This window comes from Idiotropiscis lumnitzeri, chromosome 2, assembly GCF_059441095.1.
Source record: "Idiotropiscis lumnitzeri isolate Australia: NSW breed Sydney's pygmy pipehorse chromosome 2, RoL_Ilum_1.0, whole genome shotgun sequence".
Classification (NCBI taxonomy): Eukaryota; Metazoa; Chordata; class Actinopteri; order Syngnathiformes; family Syngnathidae; genus Idiotropiscis; species Idiotropiscis lumnitzeri.
Window position 1 is genome coordinate 28,798,267 of NC_142392.1, and position 25,583 is coordinate 28,823,849.

General features: G+C 40.1%; 3 protein-coding genes across 3 annotated transcripts in view; 2 read left to right on the plus strand and 1 right to left on the minus strand.

The window, feature by feature from the left end:
* Nucleotides 1-25,583, plus strand: part of LOC148342219 (uncharacterized) — a 343,669-nt gene continuing 318,086 nt past the window's right edge. Inside the window, exon 1 of the mRNA XM_088287813.1 lies at nt 1-159. Coding sequence (XP_088143939.1) covers nt 36-159 — 124 coding nt within the window. The 5' untranslated portion in view covers nt 1-35. The remainder of the gene's footprint in view (nt 160-25,583) is intronic.
* The window catches only part of LOC148342220 (uncharacterized), a 161,900-nt gene continuing 142,973 nt past the window's right edge, over nt 6,657-25,583 (plus strand). Inside the window, exons 1-2 of the mRNA XM_088285281.1 lie at nt 6,657-6,684; nt 8,840-10,015. Coding sequence (XP_088141407.1) covers nt 6,657-6,684; nt 8,840-10,015 — 1,204 coding nt within the window. The remainder of the gene's footprint in view (nt 6,685-8,839; nt 10,016-25,583) is intronic.
* LOC148342221 (uncharacterized) lies at nt 15,723-25,261 on the minus strand. The gene is made up of 3 exons (XM_088285294.1): nt 25,217-25,261; nt 18,229-20,067; nt 15,723-15,782 (listed from the first exon to the last, which is right to left on the minus strand). Exons 1-3 carry the CDS (start codon nt 25,259-25,261, stop codon nt 15,723-15,725), a joined length of 1,944 nt encoding a protein of 647 aa, XP_088141420.1.

Here is a 25,583-nt window from a genome sequence, read left to right on the forward strand (position 1 = left end):
TCGAGTGCGGATTTGTTGAGATTGGCGTTTGAAAAATGTGTGCAAGAACGACACCCAAGTACAAAGAGGAACTTTGTGGAATAAAAGAAGAGAACGAGCAACATCTTCCACTGCTGGGCGAAGGTTGCAACCAGCCTCGTGTTGTGCCAATCAAAGCAGGTTTGTACCCGTCTTACTCTCATTTGCTTTCTAAAGAACGACTTTCTGTCGTTAAACATATGCATCACAACATTAAGTTGTTTGGGGAAATGCGTCCAAGGTTATTGCCGCTTTATTTTTAAATATTGCCTTTTACTTGCAGGTCTGCTGAACATTTGTTTTTGCCAAATGAAATCAGTTCAGAAAATAAATGCCAAAGAATAACCAATAAGGGCGGGGTGGGGTGAATTCCATGTTTTTTTTAAATAAAATTTAAACTGATTATTTAACATTTTACATTTTCTGGTATTTATATCTTGTTCAAGCAATTCCTTCCTGGAGGAATTCTGCCTCACTCTAAAAAATGTGCACACTGCGGCGAAAACATCAATGGCGGTTGATCAATTTTAGTGGATAAAACACAAAATATTAAGTTTTTAAAAAAAAATCAAGTACGTATTGGTCTTATTTATGAACTTTGTACTGGCTTGGTCGGGTGAGAGTCAATGAACCTCGGGTGGCCCTGCACTGTTTTGTGCTCGTGTGCATAGTTTCACCTCATCCAAACATTTAAAATACATTTAATGCATCCACCCAGGGTTACACGGATCTCGATCAGTGAACAAGCGCATGCTGCAAGGAATGCATCTGCATCTTTGGCTTACTATGGGCTTAAAAAGTGAGAACATCACAACCCCCTTTTCTACCAACAAGCCCAGGAACATTTAGTTCCCAGAGTGAAAGCCAAAGATTTCTTCTCTCGTGTGGCTTTTTATTGAAGCAGATTTGAATATGCAAACTCAAACAGAATGGACATATTTTGACTTTATCACACCCGTCCACACGCTTCCTTTTGTTCTAACGGTTTCAGCTTCCAAAACATCTTTGGGTCACACTTCTGCTAAACGGTTTCCCGTCGAACACGGTTCAAGACGTGCATTTGATTTTGTGGCTTCCTGCTAAACTGCCAGCATAGACACAACTCTGTTACCACTGAACTCACGTTTTCCTGTTTAAGAGGTCCATGTTTTTGTGACCTTCTATTAACCCGTAAGCATAGTTTTGAAACATGATGACATGACAAATTTAATTTCTTTAACACCGGGTCGCACGCATTGCTCCGTGTGCGGCAGGCACAAGTCATGTAGAAACAATATAAGACAAAGTCGCCACATGAGGTTTGACTTGACCAAACCAAATTTGTCTTTTTGTGTCCTGCAGACGTCAGTGAAAACGATCTCCGTTCTGTAAAAGAGGAGCCAGACTTGACTCACATCAAAAAGGAGGAGGAGGAGGAGGTCAACAAGTCACCACTGAACGTTGTCCCTATAAAGAGTGAAGATGCAAACAAGGATGAGAGGGAGGACAACAGAGGGGCGGAGCCTCCAAGCAGCAGTTCAAGTTATCACGTGACAACAGAAGGTGACGAAGACCACTGGGCGCCATCACAAGCACATAATGAGGACACATTATCACGCTCTCCTGATGATGATGATGATGATGGGCAAGCCAAAGGTGAAAGGGCATGTCACACTGACTCATTAACTTCAAAGCTGTCTTTAAAACCGCACACAAGAACACATAGTGGAGAAACCCCCTTTTCTTGCTCAGTTTGTGGTAAAAGCTTCTCCCAAAAGTCGCATTTAACAAGTCACACAAGAACACACAGTGGTGAAAAACCTTTTTCTTGCTCAGTTTGCAGTAAAAGCTTTTCTCTAAAGTCACGATTAACAAGGCACACAAGGACACACAGTGGAGAAAAACCTTTTTCCTGCTTGGTTTGCGGTAAATGTTTCTCTCGAAAGTCTGATTTAATAAATCACACAAGAACGCACACTGGAGAAAAACCTTTTTCATGCTCCGTTTGTGGAAAATGCTTCTCTGACAACTCGGCTTTAACAAAACATAGAAAAACACACAGTGGTGAAAAACGTTTTTCCTGCTTAGTTTGTGGCAAGAGTTTCTCTCAAAAGTCGCATTTACGAATCCACACAAGTACACACGGTGGAGAAAAACCTTTTTCCTGCTCGGTTTGCGGTAAAAGCTTCTCTGAAAAGTCATATTTACGAATCCACACAAGAACACACACTGGAGAAAAACCTTTTTCCTGCTCAGTTTGTGGCATGAGTTTCGTTGAAAAGTCAAAATTAAAAAGGCACACAAAAACACACAGTGGAGAAAAACCTTTTTCCTGCTCAGTTTGTGCCAAAAGGTTCTCTCGAAAGTCGCATTTACGAAGCCACACAAGAACGCACAGTGGGGAAAAACCTTTTTCATGCTCCGTTTGTGGAAAATGCTTCTCTGACAACTCTGCTTTAACAAAACATAGAAAAACACACAGTGGTGAAAAACGTTTTTCCTGCTTAGTTTGTGGCAAGAGTTTCTCTCAAAAGCCGCATTTAACAAACCACACAAGAAAGCACAATGGAGAAAAACCCTTTTCCTGCTCTGCTTGTGGAAAATGCTTCTCTCAAAAGGGAAATTTAAAAAGCCACACAAGAACACACACTGGAGAAAAACCTTTTTCCTGCTCAGTTTGTGCCAAGAGTTTCTCTCAAAAGTCGCATTTACGAAGCCACACAAGAACACACAGTGGAGACAAGCCATTCAGTTGCAGCGTTTGTGCTAAAACATTCTCCACTAAACATAGTGCTGAGAGACACAATTGTGCTGGTGAGAATTGCAGCGATCGTTCAAGCTTAAAAAAAAGACAAAAAAGACTGAAGGAACTGACTCTTTGTGGTAAGATGTAAATGTGATTTTGAATAAAATATGATGTATTGAATTTTGCAAAGCTTTTTTATTGACATTAAGCCAATGTGATCAGTGCCAGAAGAACCATTGTGTCTGAGTGATGTTTTTTTTTTTGTGTTAAATTAATTGCATTTGCCTAGAGCAACATTTGTTAACGTCATGCTTTTCAGTCGTCTTTTTAATCGTACCTAATGGAAAAGGTGTGAGAAGAAACGGTGCTTATGAAATCGGTGCCTTCCACTATCAATAAAATTACTTGTTCCACTTGCTCAACTGGCCTTCATTACGCTGTGTGAAAAGGTGAAAAACAGATCTAGAAGTTGAACTCGAAAAAGAACAAGAAAGAGAAACGCAAGCAGTCTCAGTTTCTCTCAAAGGTTCTGGAATGTCAGGAGTTGGCAACTTGATGGCGACTGGAGTCAGCGCTGGTTTTCTCGCTGTGTTTGGCTGGCTCGTATATGTATGGTCCATTGAACAAAACTCAAACTCTTCAAATATCCCCTCAGATGCATTTAATAATTACTGTCAGGTTCAATCACCTAAGCATTCACTGAACAAAGGCTAAATGAATGGAAGGAAGACAAGAGTTGATCTTTTACTCGCGAGGAGAACGAACGGAGGTGTGCTCAGTTACATCTCCAACTTCGTTCTGGAGCACACTCCGCCGAGCCCTCTATTTTATTAGGGAAGTCCCTAACAATACAACGTATTTGCACTAAGGGGTGAAGGGGGGAGCACCAGCAGGAATATGTAAACATCTCAGACACAAGAGGAAAGACAGACATCAATGGCAGTCATCCACTGATTGAAAAGGCAGATATGCCTTTTAGTGCTCTGGTACTAAATGTCTCAGTCCTTTTGTTTCAGAGGTGTGTCTCGGCACACCTCTTTTGATGTTGCAGACGTTGATCCAGTCCTCAGGCATCCGCTTCTCTGTGAAGTCTTCTCATCCATATGGTCAAACATAGGTCACGCTGTGGAACAATTCTTTTGCAATACTAATTGAGTAAAATATGGGATAAAATATATCTTCAACCTAACAGTTTTCTTGGGTTTTACCCAATTTTAAAATTATTTGCATGTGATCTGTTAATGGGGCATATTGATGATGAACTTCTTTTACAAATTGAAGAATAGATGATATTATAAATAAATCTATTCTAGATTTCAGTGTTGCATTTCTATTACACCAAGTGAATTCCACCACATTGGGGTTAAAAAAATCGCCAAGCATCAGTCAGGGAGAGATTAGAGCAAAGTAATGACAGAAGGTTATTTGTTGATCTCTGGGATAATCTAGGAGGATATCGATCCTTTGTGTCGTCTGGGCACTCGTTAAAATCTCCACAAATAATGGTGACAGCTCCTTGGTATTTTTTGTTGAGGTCCTTTAATTTTAAATTTATTAATTCAAATAATATTTTATTAAGACTGTGAGAGTTAAATTCGTATATGTTGCAAATGATAAATTTAGCATCGTCTTGTTTAACTATCAACAGAATCCATCTACCATCACTAGCAGATATTGTCTCAAGAACTTCTCCCTTGAATTTATGCAAGAAAATCAAGACCCCTGCAGAATGATTAGTGCCGTGGCTAAAATAAGATAGATTCCCCCATTGTGTTTTCCAAAAATTAACGTCTGACTCACTAGAATGTGTTTCCTGAAGCAAAATTAAGTCAGCTTCTGATTTTTTACAAAACAAAAAAATTGCCTTACGCTTAGTAATATCCCTCAGACCTTTAACATTTAAGGACACAACATTAAGAGACTTAAACAAATGATCCATGAAAACAGAGTAGAACACTTGAAATTTTGAAATACCAGACAAGAAATGCGCTTTTAGAAAATAAAGATCTTAAGAGGTGGCGATTAACAACCATTTAAATTATCTAAGCATTTAGTAAAAGAACATTTTGCTCTCACGGCACAATCGTGAGTTAAACAAACTTGAAGAATAAAGGATCTAAAGTATGTGTAGACTATTTAGTGATTGAAGATGTCAGACAGTTGTAGGACGAGTGATTAGTGCAACAAAGTATAGGAATCGTTTGAAGAAAAAAAAGAGTTTCGTAATAATAAATAAATATATAAAAAGAAAATAAATAAATAATAAATAAATGAATAATAATTAAATAAAATGTGTATATTAATATATATAAATAAGTAAGACAGAAGATATATATATAAAAAAAAATAATAATAAAATAAAAAAACAAAAACACACACACATAAATATAAGGAACCTTTTGTAATCAAAACGAATCTTTTCTAAAAATTTCAAAACAACCTTGTATTCCAAATATACTAGTGTAGAAATTAAATAAATTATAAATAAACTATAAAACAACCAAATAATTAAAATAACAAATTATTTAAAATCAAGTTCACATTAAATAATAATTGTCTCCAAAAGGGGTCCCATGAAAGTCTGCACAGTCTCAAACATTCTACAGTTTTGTTCCGGATTAGCCCACTTTAGTCAAAAAGACCAATTTATTTTAAGTTACCTGTGGAAAGTCCATCTTCTTCCCATTTATGAAGACGAAAGGACCACGGAAAACAGCTTTTTCCCCTCTTTCTCTTGCTTTCTGAACCAAAGGCCAAAGCTTTATCCTCTGGGGACAAAGCTTCGGTGATCCTCAGCTTGTTGTCAAGAAGAAACTTGGAATCTCTCGCCTCCTTCCAAACAGCATCCCGGTGTCGTCGCAAAGCAAACAGGACTATAGTTGAGCGAGTCGAGCCGTCTGGACGTCTCTGTCCAATGCGGTGAACGATGTCAATCCCCTCCTTCAAGCAACCTCAGGTGGATGGTGCAGTTCCCTCCAGGATGGTGATAACTTTGGACCTGATATTCTCGTTGTCTTCTTCCTTCATTCCGTGAATCTTCAATGACCAGCGACGGCTGTAGCGATGGCTCTCTGCAATACTTGCTTTCAGGAGTTTATTTTCAGCCTGGAGTTTCTTAATTTCCTTCTCCATTTGTACTGCTTTTTCTTTTTGTTGTCTAACATCTAACGTTAGTTGTTGGACTGTCGAATTTAGTTTTGCAACCTCTTGTGAAGTGGCCTCCGTTGTTTTCTCAATGGTTGAAATTTTCTGAAAAGTCTCATCGTGTTTAGCAGATAGAGCTTTAATTGCCGCTAGTATACCACCTTCATCTTCGCTTTGCTCTTTTCGGTGCCGGTTTTTTTGGAGTACCGTTCTGGGGCATTTTAAAGCTTGAAAGTTCCATATTTCCATCAACTTCTTCCATTATTACCGCGGCAGTTGTGTCGTCGCTGGGCATGACTGAGGACTCCGCTGTCGACAAGTTATTGCTTTTCTTCCTTTTCTTCCCTTTAACTCCCTTTCCCATCCAAAAAAAACGTGTCTCACTTCAAAATACAAGGTTGGATGCGTGAAAGCTTAAAAAAATCAACTTGTACTTACATAACTTGGTGTTAATCACAAAACCCCCTGACTATCTGAACAACATACGTTCTCTTACGTCGCAGCCATCTTGGCTCCGAAACCGCAAAGAAATATATTTGAAAAATACGTGCTGAAAGCATGACGTCATAAGCAAGCGCGCAGCTTCCGAAGGACCTCGACCACATCCACCGACTCGTCTACACCGAAATAAAAACAGCCACCGCTAAATTCTTCTGATTTAGTGTGGAACTGACTGTAATTTTATCAAAGGATGTCCAGTGCTACTCTAAAGGACTACGACATAATTCATTAAGTCTTTGTGTCCCGATAACCTCATCTTCGACCGTTGATGCTTCTCGGCGTAGTTAGCTTAGCTTGTTAGCTAGCTAGCCGCTAACAAAAGAGGCACATGACTCTACGTCAAGCAGAGATCGGAATTATTGGAATTATCATTTGAAAATGTGTGAAAGAACGACACCCAAGTACAAAGAGGAACTTTGTGGAATAAAAGAAGAGAACGAGCAACATCTTCAATCGCTGGGCGAAGTTTGCAACCAGCCTCGAGTTGTGCCACTCAAAGCAGGTTTGTACACGTCTTACTCTCATTTGCTTTGTATAGAACGACTTTCTATCATTAGAAATATGCATCACAACATTAAGTTGTTTGGGGAAATCGTTCAAGGTTATTGCCGTTTTATTTTTAAATATTGCCTTTTACTTGCAGGTCTGCTGAACATTTGTTTTTGCCAAATGAAATCAGTGCAGAACATGGATGCCAAAGAATAACCAATAGTGGGGGGTAAACTCCGTGTTTTTTTCCTAGTTTTTTTAATTTTAACTGATTATTTAACATTTCACATTTTCCAGTTTTTATATGTTGTTAAAGAAGTTTGTCATGTCATCATGTTTCAAAACTATGCTTACGGGTTAATAGAAGGTCACAAAAACATGGACCTCTTAAACAGGAAAAGGTGAGTTCAGTGGTAACAGAGTTGTGTCTATGCTGGCAGTTTAGCCGGAAGCCACAAAAACAGATGCACGTCTTGAACCGTGTTTGACAGGAAACCGTTTAGCTCGCATTGAACAGAAGTGTGACCCAAACATGTCTTGTAAGCTGAAACCGTTCGAACAACAGGAAGAGTGTGGACGGGTGTGATGAAGTCAAAGTGTTCATGTTTTTCCATTATTTATGAGTTTTCATATTCAAATTGCTTTGCTGTGCTTCAATAAAAGGCCGCACAGGAGCGGGAACGCTTTTCTCTTTGCCGGACTGCTCCTCGCAAGTGACAAAGACAATCTTGGTTGGGTGATTCATTTATCAAGGCTTGTCTCGTTTTTGACAATAACTTCTCTGACATATCTTGTTCATGCAATTCCTTATGGAATGATTCGACCTGACTCTAAAAACTGTGCACACTGCAGCAATAAGATCAATGGAGGTCGATCAATGTTTGTGAATAAAACACAAATTATTACGTTTTTTAAAAAATCAAGTACGTATTGGTCTTATTTATTGAAGAACTTTGTTCTGTCTTGGTCGGTCGGGTGAGAGTCAATGAACCTCCGGTGGATCTGCACTGTTCTGTCTTCATGTGCGTAGTTTCACCCCAGCCAAACATTTAAAATACATTTAATGCGTCCATCCAGGGTTACTCGGATCTCATCAGTGAACAAGCACATGCTGCAAGGAATGCATCTGCATCTTTGTCTTACAATGGGCTTAAAAAGCGAGAACATCACAACCCCCTTTTCTACCAACAAGCCCAGGAACATTTAGTTGTATCTCTAAATGCAAAAAGACATACTTGTAAACATATTTCACTTGAAGGATTTCTATTCTATCAATGACATTATGTTGCGATGGCCCCCAGTGGTCTGCATCAATATGTTAGGGTCCCACAACAGGTGTTCCATCAGACGCACACAATAGCCTGTGTGTGCTAACTTCAGCTCGCTTCCAGAAACGTCTGTGACCATGTCAGGAATGAAATAGGGCATCGGCCGCAACGTGCTTCCTTTTTAAATGCTCGTTTATCACTGTTGTGCTGCGAGAAAATGGAGGTTTACATCGTAGGACGTAATTTTGTGAAATGCCCCCATGGTCCGGTCCAAATCGGGGTTGCACGCATTGCTTCGTATGCGGCAGGCACAAGCCAAGGTAGCACGGTAGAAACAATATAAGACAAAGTCGACGCACGAGCTTTGACTTGACCAAACCAAATGTGTGTTTGTCTTTGTGTCCTGCAGACGTCAGTGAAAACGATCTCCTTTCTGTGAAAGAGGAGCCAGACTGGACTCACATCAAAAAGGAGGAGGAGGAGATCAACAAGTCACCACTGAACTTTGTCCCTATAAAGACTGAAGATGAAAACAAGGATGAGAGTGAGGACAACAGAGGGGCGGAGCCGACAAGCAGCAGCTCAAGTCATCACGTGACAACAGAAGGTGACGGCGACCACTGGGCGCCATCAAAGGCACATAATGAGGACACATTATCACGCTCTCCTGATGATGATGATGATAATGGGCAAGCTAAAGGTGAAAGGGCATGTCACACTGACAGATGGATATGTTCTCACTGTGGGAAATCATTAACTTCAAAATTCTCTTTAAAACTGCACATAAGGACACATCGTGGAGAAAAACCTTTTTCTTGCTCAGTTTGTGGCAAGAATTTCTCTCAAAAGTCGCATTTAACAAGCCACATAAGAACACACACTGGAGAAAAACCATTTTCTTGCTCATTTTGTGGCAAGTGTTTCTCTCAAAAGTCAAGTTTAACAAGACACACAAGAACACACAGTGGTGAAAAACTTTTTTCCTGCTCAGTTTGTGGCAAAAGCTTTTCTGTAAAGTCAAGTTTAACAGGGCACACAAGAACACACGCTGGAGAAAACCCTTTTTCCTGCTCAGTTTGTGGCATGAAATTCGATAAAAAGTCAAATTTAAAAAGGCACACAAGAACACACACTGGAGAAAACCCTTTTTCCTGCTCAGTTTGTGGCATGAAATTCGTTAAAAAGTCAAATTTAAAAAGGCACACAAGAACACACACTGGAGAAAGCCCTTTTTCCTGCTCAGTTTGTGGCAAGAGTCTCTCTCATAAAGCGCGTTTAACAGAACACACAAGAACACACACTGGAGAAAAACCCTTTTCCTGCTCAGTTTGCGGAAAAAGTTTCTCTCGAAAGTCTACTTTAGTAAGGCACTCCAGAACACACAGTGGTGAAAAACCTTTTGCTTGCTCGGTTTGTGGCAAAAGCTTCTTTTTTAAGTCAAATTTAACAAGTCACGCAAGAACACACAGTGGTGAAAAACCTTTTTCCTGCTCAGTTTGTGGCAGAAGCTTCTTTGAAAAGTCAACTTTAACAAAACATAGAAGAACACACAGTGGTGAAAAACCTTTTTCCTGCTCAGTTTGTGGCAAAAGCTTCTTTTTTAAGTCAAATTTAACAAGTCACGCAAGAACACACACTGGAGAAAACCCTTTTTCCTGCTCAGTTTGTGGCAAGAGTTTCTCTCTAAAGGCAAATTTAACAAGCCACACAATAACACACAGTGGTGAAAAACCTTTTTCCTGCTCAATTTGCGGAAAAAGTTTCTCTCGAAAGTCACAATTAACAGCGCACTCAAGAGCACACACTGGTGAAAAACCTTTTTCCTGCTCAGTTTGTGCCAAGAGTTTCTCTCAAAAGTCGCATTTACGAAGCCACACAAGAACACACAGTGGAGACAAGCCATTCAGTTGCAGCATTTGTGCTAAAAAATTCTCCACTAAACATAGTGCTGAGAGACACAATTGTGCTGGTGAGAATAGCAGCGATCCTTGAAGCTTAAAAAAAATAAAACAAAAAACTGAAGGAACTGACTCTTTGTGGTAAGATGTAAATGTGATTTTGAATAAAATATAAATTAAATTTTGCAAAGCTCTTTTAATGACACTAAGCCAATGTGATCAGTGCCAGAAGAACCATTGTGTCTGAGTGATGATGAGTTTTTTTGTGTTTACATCAAACATTATAAATAAAATTGCTTTTGCCTGGAACAACATTTGTGAACATTATGCTTTTCAGTTGTCTTTTTGTCAGGTTTAAATGCCCTGACGCCTTTTGGGAGAGCTTACTGAAATAACTTACTAAAGGTAACGGCCGAAATAAAAATATGGCTGAGAGGCCAGGAGGAACCAGACATGGCGTTCATTTTCACCGGCCGGTGGGGGAAAGAGTGGGACAAAGCAGAAGCGAGCAGGCAGCTCCGCGTGACTCCTTCCTCTCTCTTCCTCCCTGCTCTGCTCTGATTTTATTAGCTTGACTCAAGAATCACCAGGAGACAAGAAATTAAAATACAATTAGAGTCTGTTTTAGACTAAACTAATCACCAGAAGACTCCAACAGGCAGGAAATCACAACTCACGGTGTAAAGGTTACTTTAACTAAACACATTTTTCGAATAATATTTAGAGGTTATTATACATTTGCCATGACACAGCTTTATTTCAATTTATGGTGCGCATGACATGTTGCAAATTAGTGGAGTGGACTATGCTTGAGTGTTTACAGTTTGAGTGGAGATACAGGAGGAAACCTTTACTGCAGGTAGGTGTCTGCAATTGGCAGGGCGGCGGCACTTCTTCAGAAGTGAGGATGAAGTAAACAACTGTGACGACCGGCTCTGCTAGGGAAGGAGGGAAGTAACATAAACCGAGCTGTTAAATGGTGTGGAGAGAGTTTACAATTTATTTTTAGTAAAGAAAAGAGGTAGGGTTTAAACAAATGACCTCAACCAACAGGTATTAACCCAAGTTGACAAATGTGTATGAATAACAAAAGCAAGTGTCTCCAAAATTCACAAAAGACACAACAAGCGCAAGCGAGGCAAACTGAACTCTCAAGTCCCAGCCGCCCTGAGAAGCAGAACCGAGGTCCTTTTATTGGTCCCAGCTGCCCAGGTGGAGCTCGTTGGTTGGGACGTCCATGAGTAACGAGCAGGAAAGCAGTCCACCAACAGGGAACGAGCGGGAAAGCAGTCCAGCAATGGGGAACGAGCGGGAAAGCAGTCCAGCGCTGAGGCACAAGTCCATTGACTTTACAAACAAAAGGGTGGAAGAGTTACTGCAATACAACAAGGGCGTGGCCTTGTAGGTGGGCCCGAGCCCAGGGCCGTAACACAACATCGTAATGAGCCCTGATAGAAGAAGTTGGCACCAAAGTCTGACGCAAACAGCATCGTGCTGGGTCCTGATAGAAGATGTTGACGTCAAAGTCAGCTGTGACCCACGACGGCACGCTCATGATAAACCGGACTAAACCAGCTTTTGAGAAGACGAACTGTACCACCCTTGAGTGTAATCTGATTTCTTGAAGTGTAATCTGATTCCTCGATGTTATAAAAGGGAATGTGTGAAAAACATCGAGGAACAGAAGGGAGATGAAGTTGCCAAGTAAACATTATTAACCTCTCTGTCTCCACTTGAGCTGAGTGCCTCTCTTCTTTCAGCTATGAACCCTATATGTCAAATTGGCGAACCTGACACACATCTTCAGGATACTGTGTGTGTGTGTGTTAAAATAACAAGTAAGTGTCTATGTGTGTGTATTAAACATTAATGAGTGTATAAAAACATGATTATGAATACACAAACTGATTACCTCTCCTCAGCGCATCTTACATTTCCCCCCGTTTGTGGGTTTAAATCATGGGCTTACGGCTTTAAGACAGATCATCATAATGAAATCATACAACAGTGTGATTATCAGTGGAGGGGTGAAAACCCTCAGTAGGGACAAAATTCCCCTCCTCCCTTCCGGCGTGGAACGAGATCCTCATAATTTGATGACCATCAGGGAATAAAACATATATATATATATATATATATATATATATATATTAAAAAAACATTTCAATATGCCTAGTGAAAAAAAAAAAAAACTGTCTCCACGCAGAGCTTGTCCCTGGGGTGACTTGGTGGAGGCCCTTGCCTCGTGGTAGGATGGGACAGCCGTCCTAGCTTCCCGGATCTTCGTGTGTGGTGTCTGTGTGCACATGTTTGGGCAGGGGCAAAAAGGGTCCATGTGTTTTTTAGGTTTCAGTGTCCAGTTCGAGTTCGTCATTGTCCAGTTCGAGTTCATCATTCTCAACATCAATTAGGTTGGAATGGTACGTTTGGGCAACAAACATACGATTAACCATAGTCTTTGTCATAGGAACAATGCAACATGAACAAACTACACATAACAAAATGAAAACTGATGATTATCCCGATAAATTGTGTCTTTCAAATTTTTCATAGTGGTCATAACATCAATAATTGTTTCATTTTACTAAAAATTTAAATGCAGTTATGTTCTCCAATCAAGGCTGAAATTTCTTTATGTACATCATTAATGTCCAAACAATATCTGATCTTTTTGTTCTGTGGCTTCAACATTCGTATTTGTGGCTGGTTGTGTGGTTCTGATGTGCGTGTGGTCCGAGATTGTGACTCAGGTGAGCTCCTGTTCGAGGGATTCGCGTTGCTAGGCCTTTAGCTGGAAACCGGTGAAGCTTGTACTGCAACTGGTGGATCCAGCTGCCACGCCCCGCGACCTTTGCGGCGTCGGGGTCACTGCCATCATCTGGCGAGGGCCATCTCAGCATTCACTTGTCCCAACGAAGTTGTTTCAACGCCTTGAAGAAGAGTTGGTCTCCCACACGGACGTGATTTCTCTGTGGATCAGAACACACTGACCAGTAATTGTGTATTTTGCATCTTTTTTGGTCAAACATGTTTTTCATGTGGACTGCGACCGATGTGCCAGTCGCTGGTGGTTGTGATGAGTCAAGATCTGGGAATCTATAGGGGTGGCCATATAGGATTTGTTTGCACCTTTGTTATCCCAATGTGTGCATTCAATTAGTGGTGTATTTTTCCTGGCGTGACATCAAATTGTCAAGTTGATTTGCTGCGTGGGTGTGTGTGTGGGTGCGTGGGGGTGGGTGTGTGTGTGTATGTGTTCATTTTCCTTTATAGTAATGCAGTGCCGACTTTGAGGTCATGCTTTGGGCTGCAGCCTTCGCTGCATTGTCAGCGAGGCAGTTTCCAATTGTAATTGGGTCATTTTATTAAGTAAGTTTTGCTTTTCAAATAACCATTTAGGCATGTTTTATGCACAACATTTCGTATCTTGTTGTGGTTTTAAAGCCCTTGTCTGCCCAATGTCGACAGAACACATGAACATTCATCTTGACTGTCAGTTCACATCGTAACCATACAACCCATACAAGATGGGAAACCCTCAATTTTAATTAGCTCACACCTGCTACGCTCTTCCTGCTTATCCTAACAATTTCTCTCTTACAAATGATCTGTTTTGTGACCTTGGTTCTTAAACGCTTCTACTCCTCATCAGTTCGGAATGTGCACCTCATTTCTTTCTTGTCAGTCTGGAATGTGCACCTGTTTTTTTTTTCTTACACGCCTGAATCAGTGCAAAACATCATGCTGCTTGTCCTGAACATACAGAATTTAGTATCCCTTGAAACTAAATTTCCATTTGCAATCCCCAAAACAAAAAATGTTCCTCCAGTCGGGAGAAAATTGTCCTAAAAAAAAATGTCCAAAAGATCAAGTCGCGGTTTGGTGATAATTTGGAGCGGCTTCCACAGTCGTGTGGCGTCTTCTACTGGTGCGGGAAAAGTGACGCTTGGCTGAAACGCACCGCACCTTATCAGTGTAATGTGTCCCTGTGACAATTAGGTCGCCGTGCAATGTGAATGTGGTGGACAAGTATGTCATTTTTTAATTCCTGAAGCAGCAGTCAAGACTGCTTGAACACACTCTGACGTGGCTCTCACCACGGGATCAAATTATTGTGACTCATATGCAAATGGATTCAATTTCCTGTGTTTCTGCAGCAACACAAGTCCATGAAGCCATTTTTTTGCAGTCACTGTTTGCTCAATGCTCATAGTAATTTGGTCGTGCGTTAAGATGCTTTGTCGATCTCCTTTTTTGCTCTCATGTTCCCTTGAACATTATGTTTACTACACACTAGACATGACCTACAAAAATTTTAAAAAGGTTTGTTGTCCTAGCTGTACTGTGGATATCAATCCCTCCTGTTGAGACAAGGGAATTGCCATGACTCAATTTAGCAGTTAAATATCAAGTTGGTAGTGCTAACACATCGTAATCAATGAGTTCATGCTTGACAAGTTCAAAAACTTTGTCAGCCTCAAGTGTTCAATTTTTCTCTCCCGCAAATGTCATTGCCTGGTCATAAATGATGTCCAGCAATGGTTGTGTGATTTCTGAGTAATTTGCAATTCATGCTACAAAAAGAATTACACACGTCTATAAAAACATCATTTACTCGTCTGTTATTGGCTTTAAGGCTCTGGCAATGTTTTGCTTATCACTGACAATGCGCCCTTTTAAAATTTGACGTTTGTGTAAATTCGCCCTTGCTTTTTGATTCTGTATTAAAGTCCAATTGTGTCAGTGTATCGCGGACTAATAAGTAAAACGCATGTTGATGTAGAACTCCTTCTACACACACTTTTTATGTTTGTTTTTTACGTCACGTGATCCTCCGTTGCTACCACAACTCGCCCTGAAAAAGTAATGTTTGTAACAAGACTTACTGCTTTCTCCCTTTTTGTCATGATCCGCGTCGGACATGACCGGGGTTTTGTTATTGTTTTCATGTTCATGCGGTTTTGTTATTGTTTTCTTCACCTCCCGGCCATGTGCACTTGTTATTGTTTTGATCTGCTGAGTAGGGGCGTTTCCCCTCAGCACCTCGCCCTCACCAGCCACGCACCTGTTCCCCGTCAGCTCACACACCTGATGCCCATCCGCACTCCTAATGACTGGACTATATAAACACCTCATCCCAACAACTCAGTGTCGGAACATTGCCCCTGCTACGCCTACCCTATGCAATTGCTGCCGCACTTTCCGGACTTCCACGACCACGGTTGTTCCTGTCAAGTTCATGCTCTTGTTCACGTCCTCGTTCCCGTCACGCCCCTCAGCGTTTTGCCCCCGGCTTATGTTCCTCGTCTTCCTTTTCTGTTAGTCACGTTTTGGTTGCGTCCTTGTTATTTTTCATCCTGCCACGTTTGTTTGTCCACGCCCCGTTGTTTGTCCTCGTTAGATTTATTTAATAAACTCCCTTAGTTTACCCTTCTCCTGCTTCCTCGCTCTTTGGGTCCACCCACCTCTTCGCCGAACGGCGAAACCTGACACTTTTTTTTCTTCCTTCTGCTCAACACGTTCATGCTTTTTGTGCATAATTTTCTTTTCCATTTTACAAGTTGGACAACTAAAATGACCGTATTTTCGCAGTCATAAGGCGCACTTTAAAGTCGCAATTTTTTTCCGAAACAAACAAAGCGCCTTGTCAGGCGATACGCTCATTAAATGGACAAAGTATCACTCACGACCATCAGCTCTTGTCATCAACGGGCTGTTGCGAGTGCATGTTAGCACATCCTGCTGGGCAAAGAGTGAGTTGTCCATGCTTACAATTGACCGTGACAAATACACTATATTCTTGATTTTTTTAAACCACAATGGCCGAAGGAGGGAAAAGTGTGGATTTAATTTCAGATCCACTTGCAAGGACATTTTCAAGTCGGACCTTTCAAGAGAAGCTATATCGTCCAACACTCACTCAGTGGTGCGTAAGTGTGTTTCTGGATATTATTTGTCCAGCCGTGGTGTCATAAATGATGATATTTTGATGTGGATTCATTCAAGTAGGACAAAGTAGGACTTCACTGAAGGCTCAGGTGTGAAATGCACTGAAGTAACTTAAAAAGTAAAAGTAAAAAAATTATGATTGTTTAAGAATGTGCAAGAAAGAACTCAATCTGATCGAAATTTTGTGCTTTGACAAATGTTGAAAATAATGATATTTTCCAGGAGGTATTTATTTCTTTGTTGTTTATTCTTTCAATTCTATACTTATTTCAATATTTGAGTATTATTTTTCTTTCAATATGTAGTATATTTTGTCTTTGAAGTGTGGGTCCTTGCTGCCTTCAGGAGAGGCAGCCGAGCAAGGCTGGATTGGTGATGGAAAAGAACAAAAGAAAGAAGAAAGATTTTATTCTCGTCACATGCTGATGTCAAAAGAAGTCTCCCCAAAAACGTGCGAGCCCCCTCTCAGACATTCCCTTCTTATAGGGAAGGCCCAAATAGGACATGAATATCTAATTTCCCTTGTTTCATATGCAATTCCCATCCCGCTAGTCTTCAGGATTTCCCTCCAAAAGTCCCCCAGGGGGAGAGCAGATGCGTCTCCCCTTTGATACGACCAGTCTACTCGTGACCACCTTAAATTACTCTCATATGCTGGAAGGTCACTGACCTGGCGAGAGAATTGCCCCCACCATAAACAATGCTCAGGCCTATTTTCTCTCAGGGCAGTATCTGGTTACATCGGAACTTCAGAACCAAGACTGGTCACTTCTGTGAGCTCCAGTCCCTTCATAGTTTTATAAAGAGAATTACTTCCCATATCTAGATTAGGCCATTTAAAAATACACGACTTTTTTTTTATTTATTTCAATTTATATTTAAGCTTGCTTATGTAATACTACAATATTTATTCAATTATTTTAATATGTTAAATTATATAAATATTAATTTAAACCTTTTTATTTCACACTTGAATATTTCTTAACATATTTGTTCATTTGAATATGTATGCAATTTAAATTATTCCATCCATCCAGCCATTTTGTGCTGCTCATCCAGGGTCGGGTTATTGAATTAATTTTTTAGTATTTTTTATAATTCAATATTTATTTCAAGATCAGGACTCTTCTCAATTAGTTCAATATTTATAAAATGTTTCTATATTTATTAATTGCATTAAGTCTGTATGCCGTTGCCAATTTTACATTTTAATATTTCCCGATTTCATTATATAAGCAATCCAAAGTATAAAAAATATAATAGAGCATGAACAAAAATATTTGGTATATTTTACAAAATTATATTTTTTCCGAAGTGAGATTCTGCTTAGCAATTCACCCCAAACACTTGATAGAGCTCAACCTAGAAAGAGGTTTTAGCAAGTCAGATATTTATTCAGAAAGAGAAATATTAAATTTATGTGAGGGGATATTTGAAGAGTTTGAGTTTTGTTCAATGGACCATACATATACGAGCCAGCCAAACACAACGAGAAAACCAGCGCTGACTCCAGTTGCCATCAGATTGCCAACTCCTGACATACCAAAACCTTGAAGAGAAACTGAGACTATTTGCGTTTCTCTTTCTGGTTCTTTTTTTAGTTCCAACTTCGAGATCTGTTTTTCACCTTTTCACACAACGTAATGAAGGCCAGTTGAGCAAGTGGAACACGTGATTTTATTGATGATTGTGGAAGGCAATGATTTCATAAGCACAGTTTCTTCTCACACCTTTTCCATTAAGTACGATTAAAAAGACAACTGAAAAGCATAATGTTAACAAATGTTGTTCTAGGCAAAGGAAATTAATTTCATTTATAATGTTTGATATGAAAACAAAAAAAACGATCATCATCACTCAGACACAATGGTTCTTCTGGCACTGATCACATTGGCTTTAAGTCAATAAAAGAGCTTTGAAAAATTAAATTTTTCATATTTTATTCAAAATCAAAATTTACATCTTACCACAAAGAGTCAGTTCCTTCAGTTTTTTTTGTCTTTTTTAAGCTTCACGGATCGCATCAATTCTCGCCAGCACAATCGTGTCTCTCAGCTTCCGGTTTCGTGGCAAATTTTTTAGAACAAACGCTGCCACTGAATGGCTTGTCTCCATTGTGTGTTCTTGTGTGGCTTCGTAAACTTGACCTTACAGAGAAGCCTTTGCCACAAACTGAGCAAGAAAAAGGTTTTTCTCCAGTGTGTGTTCTTGTGTGACAAGTTAAATTTGACTTTACAGAGAAGCGTCTTCCACAAACTGAGCAGGAAAAAGGTTTTTCTCCACTGTGCGTTCTTGTGTGGATTGTTAAACTTGAATTTTTAGAGAAGCTTTTACCACAAACTGAGCAAGAAAAAGGGTTTTCTCCACTGTGTGTTCTTGTGTGACAAGTTAAATTTGACTTTTCAGAGAAGCGTCTACCACAAACTGAGCAGGAAAAAGGTTTTTCTCCACTGTGCGTTCTTGTGTGGATTGTTAAACTTGAATTTTGAGAGAAGATTTTACCACAAACTGAGCAAGTAAAAGGTTTTTCTCCAGTGTGTGTTCTTGCGTGTTCTGTTAAATTTGACTTTTGAGAGAAGCATTTTCCACAAACTGAGCAAGAAAAAGGGTTTTCTCCACTATGTATTCTTGTGTGACTTGTTAAAGTTGACTTAAAAGAGAAGATTTTGCCACAAACTGAGCAAGAAAAAGGTTTCTCTTCACTATGTGTTGCTGTGTGTTTTCTTAAATTAGACTTTCCAGAGAAGCTTTTGCCACAAACTGAGCAGGAAAAAGGGTTTTCTCCAGTGTGTGTTGTTGTGTGGATTGTTAAATGATAATTTTGGGAGAAACTCTTGCCACAAACTGAGCAAGAAAAAGGTTTTTCTCCAGTGTGTGTTCTTGTGTGACAAGTTAAATTTGACTTTACAGAGAAGCGTCCACAAACTGAGCAGGTAAAAGGTTTTTCTCCACTGTGCGTTCTTGTGTGTCTTCTTAAACTTGAATTTTTAGAGAAGCTTTGACCACAAACTGAGCAAGAAAAAGGGTTTTCTCCAGTGTGTGTTCTTGTGTGACAAGTTAAATTTGACTTTTCAGAGAAGCGTCTACCACAAACTGAGCAGGAAAAAGGTTTTTCTCCACTGTGCGTTCTTGTGTGGATTGTTAAACTTGAATTTTGAGAGAAGCTTTTACCACAAACTGAGCAAGTAAAAGGTTTTTCTCCAGTGTGTGTTCTTGCGTGTTCTGTTAAATTTGCCTTTTGAGAGAAGCATTTTCCACAAACTGAGCAAGAAAAAGGTTTTTCTCCACTATGTATTCTTGTGTGACTTGTTAAATTTGACTTAAAAGAGAAGCTTTTGCCACAAACTGAGCAAGAAAAAGGTTTTTCTCCACTATGTGTTGCTGTGTGTTTTCTTAAATTAGACTTTCCAGAGAAGCTTTTGCCACAAACTGAGCAGGAAAAAGGGTTTTCTCCAGTGTGTGTTGTTGTGTGGATTGTTAAATGGGAATTTTGTGAGAAACTCTTGCCACAAACCGAGCAAGAAAAAGGTTTTTCTCCAGTGTGTGTTCTTGTGTGACAAGTTAAATTTGACTTTACAGAGAAGCGTCTTCCACAAACTGAGCAGGAAAAAGGTTTTTCTCCACTGTGCATTCTTGTGTGGATTGTTAAACTTGAATTTTGAGAGAAGCTTTTACCACAAACTGAGCAAGAAAAAGGGTTTTCTCCAGTGTGTGTTCTTGTGTGACAAGTTAAATTTGACTTTTCAGAGAAGCGTCTACCACAAACTGAGCAGGAAAAAGGTTTTTCTCCACTGTGCGTTCTTGTGTGGATTGTTAAACTTGAATTTTGAGAGAAGATTTTACCACAAACTGAGCAAGTAAAAGGTTTTTCTCCAGTGTGTGTTCTTGCGTGTTCTGTTAAATTTGACTTTTCAGAGAAGCGTCTACCACAAACTGAGCAGGAAAAAGGTTTTTCTCCACTGTGCTTTCTTGTGTGGATTTTTAAACTTGAATTTTGAGAAAAGCTTTTACCACAAACTGAGCAAGTAAAAGGTTTTTCTCCAGTGTGTGTTCTTGCGTGCTCTATTAAATTTGCCTTTTGAGAGAAGCATTTTCCACAAACTGAGCAGGAAAAAGGGTTTTTCGCCACTATGTATTCTTGTGTGACTTGTTAAATTTGACTTAAAAGAGAAGCTTTTGCCACAAACTGAGCAAGAAAAAGGTTTTTCTCCACTGTGCGTTCTTGTGTGGATTGTTAAATAAAACTTTCGAGAGAAGCTTTTGCCACAAACTGAGCAGGAAAAAGGTTTTTCACCACTGTGTGTTTTTCTGTGCCCTTTTAAAGACAGCTTTGAAGTGAATGAGTCAGTGTGACATGCCCTTTCACCTTTGGCTTGCCCATCATCATCATCATCATCATTAGTATCATCATGGTCATGAGCGTCTGATAATGTGTCCTCATTATGTGCTTGTGATGGCCCCCAGTGGTCTTCATCACCTTCTGTTGTCACGTGATGACTTGATCTGCTGCTTGTAGGCTCCGCCCCTCTCTTGTCCTCACTCTCATCCTTGTTTTCATCGTCAGTCTTTATAGGGAGAACGTTCACTGGTGACTTGTTGATCTGCTCCCCCTCCTCCTCCTTTTTGATGTGAGTCAAGTCTGGCTCCTCTTTCACAGAACGGAGACCGTTTTCACTGACGTCTGGAGAAAGACAAATTTGGTTTGGTCAAGTCAAACCTCAGGCGGCGACTTTGTCTTATTTTCTACCGTGCTATCTTGACTTGTGCCTGCCGCATACGGAGCAATGCGTGCGACCTCAACTTGGACTCGACCATGGGGGCATTTCACAAAATTACGTCCTACGATGTAAACCTCCTTTTAGCAGCACAACAGTGATAAACGAGCATTTAAAAAGGAAGCACGCTGCGGCTGATGCCCGATTTCATTCCTGACATAGTCACAGACGTTTCTGGAATATGTATTCTAATTCAACTAAGATACACCAAAATATTTTTTTAGAGTTCACTGAATTATTTTGGAACTGCAATGATGCTTAACAGCCATAGGGTGTCAGTAATGAGTAACAAAGTAACACAAGACCTCCCACTGATACATCATCATTGTCATTTGCATAAATTATCAAGAACTTTGAGTTGCGGGGAGATGCAAACCACCTGGGCCACAGGAACTTTATTACCAGGAACTAAATGTTCCTGGACTTGTTTGTAGAAAAGGGGGTTGTGACGGTCTCCCTTTTTAAGCCCATAGTAAGCCAAAGATGCAGATGCATTCCAATGTGCATTCTTGTGTGGATTGTAAAACTTGAATTTTGAGACAAGCTTTTACCACAAACTGAGCAAGAAAAAGGGTTTTCTTGCCCATTATCATCATCATTGTCATGAGCGTCTGATAATGTGTCCTCACTGTGTGCTTGTGATGGCCCCCAGTGGTCTTCATCACCTTTTGTTTTCACGTGATGACTTGAACTGCTGCTTGGAGGCTCCGCCCCTCTCTTGTCCTCACTCTCATCCTTGTTTTCATCTTCAGTCTTTATCGGGAGAACGTTCACTGATGACTTGTTGATCTCCTCCTCCTCCTCCTCCTTTTTGATGTGAGTCAAGTCTGGCTCCTCTTTCACAGAACGGAGATCGTTTTCACAGACGTCTGCATGACACAAAAAGACAAATTTGGTTTGGTCAAGTCAAACGTCGTGCGTCGACTTTGTCTTATATTGTTTCTACCGTGCTACCTTGACTTGTGCCTGCCGAACACGGAGCAATGCGTGCGACCCCGATTTGGACCGGACCATGGGGGCATTTCACAAAGTTACGTCCTACGATGTAAACCTCCCTATCGCAGCACAACTGTGATAAACGAGCATTTAAAAAGGAAGCACGTGTCGGCTGATGCCCGATTTCATTCCTGACATAGTCACAGACGTTTCTGGAAGCGAGCTGAAGTAAGCACACACAGGCTATTGTGTGCGTCTGATGGAACACCTGTTGTGGGACCCTAACATATTGATGGGGGCCACTGGGGGCCATCGCAACAAAATGTCATTGATAGAATAGGAATCCTTCAAGTGAAATATGTTTACAAGTTTTTCATTTTGCAAGTGAAATATGTTTACAAGTTTTTCATTTTGCATTTAGAGATAGTTTCATCGTCGGTACTTTTTGCTTCCATTATAATCTGTATACCTAAAAGAATTAAAGGGGCCCTGGTAGGGCTGGACGATATGACCTAAAATCAATATCGCGATTAATTGAGCAATTTTACCTCGATAACGATAAATTCCCCGTGGACTAAAATCAAAATAAATGCAGGAAATGCGTACTGACTGTTTTTTTTATTGACCAACTGGTACACATTACTTTCAATGAAAAATAAATGTCCAAAAATCCTTTGTATAAACATTCGAAATAGCTTGCTTTGCATGACTTGAACAATGTCACAAAGAAAAAGGGTACCTCTTGCAAAATATTTTTCTGCAATTAGCTTGCGCCAAGATGCTGTCATGGTGCAAATAATGCCAAACAAAAAAATGGTAAATAAAATGAAAGAAAATGTCAATGCAAGACAAATAAACAAGTGTGCATCATCGGGGAAAATGTGCCGTCTCGAGTACTCTGGTGCGCAGTCGCCACTTGTCATCTATGTAATGCACAGTTAGGCTCAATCAGGGATCCATGTTGCGACCCGACCACAAGTCGGATGTAGATGCAAAATGCTTGACATGTCTAAGCTTCCGGCCCGATGTTGTCCATATCGGGAAATATGGCTTCCATGGAGCGTTTAAATCCTGTGCGCGCCACTGGAACTAGAGGAGCTTTATCTTTAGCTATGTGCTAGGCTCTTGCGTCCTCCTCTGAGACGTTCTCTCGTATGGTGTTGCCTCCGTTAATGGGCTGTTGTCACTTGTCGAACCTTGCTTCTCACTTTGAACTTTCAGCACAGCATGGTTGTGTTGTGGGTGGTGAAAAAGCTTCTGGATGTGAATCGCCAGCTACGACAGCGACGTCTGTTTTCTTTCGGGATCAGGCGGGTGGAGTCACGTGACTAGAGGCGCTGTAGCGGTTTTAAAGGGGCATGAACATTGCCGCAGACAGAAAAGGCTTTTCTTTTTTTTAAACACCGAATTTACCGACATGGGCAAAATGATTTCGGTCATAGTAATAAATTTCGGTAACGGTAAATTTTCGGTTTATCGCCCAGCCCTAGGCCCTGGCATCATAGTCGCTATTTATTGCATGATTTATGTTTGTGTTTTGTTTGTTTTTTTCCCAAACTGACATTTAGCCTGCTAGTACGTTCCAACATTCCCCTTTTTTTTAAATAAAATTTTTGTTTCTAAATAAATTTTAAAACAAAATTACGTGTGAAGAATCAAAATCCCTACACATAAATTAAGCAACAACACTTTCACTCTGACTTTCATGTTGACATATTTGAATAATGACTGTATATTTTAAAGTTATCCAATATGTATTAAAATTAGACTAAGATACGCCATAATATTATTAGAGTTCACTGAATTATTTTGGAACTGCAATGATGCTTAACAGCCAAAGGGTGTCAGTAATGAGTAACAAAGTAACACAAGACCTCGCACTGATACATCATCATTGTGATTTGGATAAATTACCAGGAACTATGAGTTGCGGGGGAGATGCAAACCACCTGGGCCACAGGAACTTTATTACCAGGAACTAAATGTTCCTGGACTTGTGGGTGGAAAAGGGGGTTGTGACGGTCTCCCTTTTTAAGCCCATTGTAAGCCGAAGATGCAGATGCATTCCTTGCAGCATGCGCTTGTTCACTGATAAGATCCGTGTAACCCTGGATGGATGCATTCACTGTATTTTAAATGTTTGGATGAGGTGAAACTATGCACACGTGCACAAAACAGTGCAGGGCCACCCGAGGTTCATTGACTCTCATACGACCAAGCCAAGTTCATAAATTAAAAAAGCCCGATACGTACTTGACTTTAAAAAAAAAAAAAAAAAACGTAATATTTTGTGTTGTATCCACTAAAATTGATCAACCGCCATTGATGTTTTCGCCGCAGTGTGCACATTTTGTAGAGTCAGGCAGAATTCCTTCCGGAAGGAATTGCTTGAACAAGATATAAAAACCAGAAATTTGAAAATGTAAAATAATCAGTTCAAATTTTATACTGGGAAAACATGGAGTTCACCCCCCACTATTGGTTATTCTTTGGCATTTATTTTCTGCACTGATTTTATTTGGCATAAACAAATGTTTAGCAAACCGACAAGTAAAAGGCAATATTTAAAAATAAAACGGCAATAACCTTGAACGCATTTCCCCAAACAACTTAATGTTGTGATGCATATTTTTAACGATAGAAACACAGTTATTAATGCCAAAATCCATGCGATGCATCTAATTTGCTAAAGTACTTAGCACCTGCCATGTCACTCAGGATTTCTTCACGCTTGGGAATCTGATAATGTTCTCTTATCATGTTTTCATTCAGATCTTTGGGGTCGAGGCAAACACGTAACTCTGGGAAGTTCCTCTTTTTAACACACGTGATGGAATTTACCCAGTCGGTGGGTTCTTCCACTTTCTCTATGACTCCGATCGGTGTCATTCTGCTCAGTTCTTTTTTTAATCTCTCTTTGAGAGGGGCTGGAACTCTTCTGGGGACATGTACTACATGTTTAGCATCTTCCTTGAGATGTATTTTGTAAGTGTAAGGTAGCGTACCTTGTCCTTTGAAGACAGAAAAGTATTTGTTCACTATACTCTTACTACCTTCACTCGGCAACACTTTGTTGTTCATATTGACATCCTTGCTGTTGATTTGGTAAATTCTTTTTACCAGTCCAAGATCTTCAGATGTCTTGTCTCCAAGGATTGACTCCAGTCCACTTGGCACAATTGTGAACGTTAACTTGTGTTGTCTTCCCTTTGCTGTCACTTTTAGCCTACAACATCCCTTTGTTTTTTTTGGCTGATTGTTGTCGGTTTTCAATTTCACGGCCTTCTCTTCAAGTGATTTCTAGTCTTTTTCGTTAATTATGTTTGCTTTTGCTCCTGTGTCAATTTTAAAAGTAACTAGAGTCCCATTGACAAGCAGTGGTGCAATCCATTTATCTTCTTTTACTGCATAAACAGCACGTTCTGGGTCTCCTCTAGTTTGTTGTTGCACATCGCTTTCGTCATGTGACACGATTTTGATGAAAAAAAGTGTCACTTAGGTCATCACTATCACTGTGTCTTCCTGCACGTTGTGCACTTTCTTTTTGGTGTAGCACATCTTAGCATCGTGATTTTGCTTTTTACACTTAGCACATGTTCTCCCAAATGCAGGACATCGTTTTGGCTCGTGCATTTCTCCACACTTTTTACAACTGAATGGAGCTTGATCATTTTCATTGTTTTTGGTCTTTTTCTTGAATCGCAGTTTACCTTTCCTCATCACTGCCTTCACGGACTCTGTTTTTTCATAAGATGGCGCTGCTTGGAAAGTTAGCACGTGCTGCTTTGCTAGCTCGTTAGCTTGGCAAGTCTTTATTGCACTTTCCAATGTTGGGTCGGCTTCCCTCAACAGCCTCTCTCTTAGTTTCTTTTCGTTCGTC

What these genes read in the sequence shown, in the direction of transcription:
- LOC148342221 (XM_088285294.1), bottom strand. Translation starts at nt 25,261, where the DNA reads ATGTGCTACACCAAAAAGAAAGTGCACAACGTGCAGGAAGACACA. An exon ending in ACAACGTGCAGGAAGACACA is followed by an intron (nt 20,068 to 25,216) that starts GTGATAGTGATG and finishes TTCTCTCAAAAG; the next exon opens with GCAAATTTAATAGAGCACGC. An exon ending in TTTGTGGAAGACGCTTCTCT is followed by an intron (nt 15,783 to 18,228) that starts GTAAAGTCAAAT and finishes TTTGCCCAGCAG; the next exon opens with GATGTGCTAACATGCACTCG.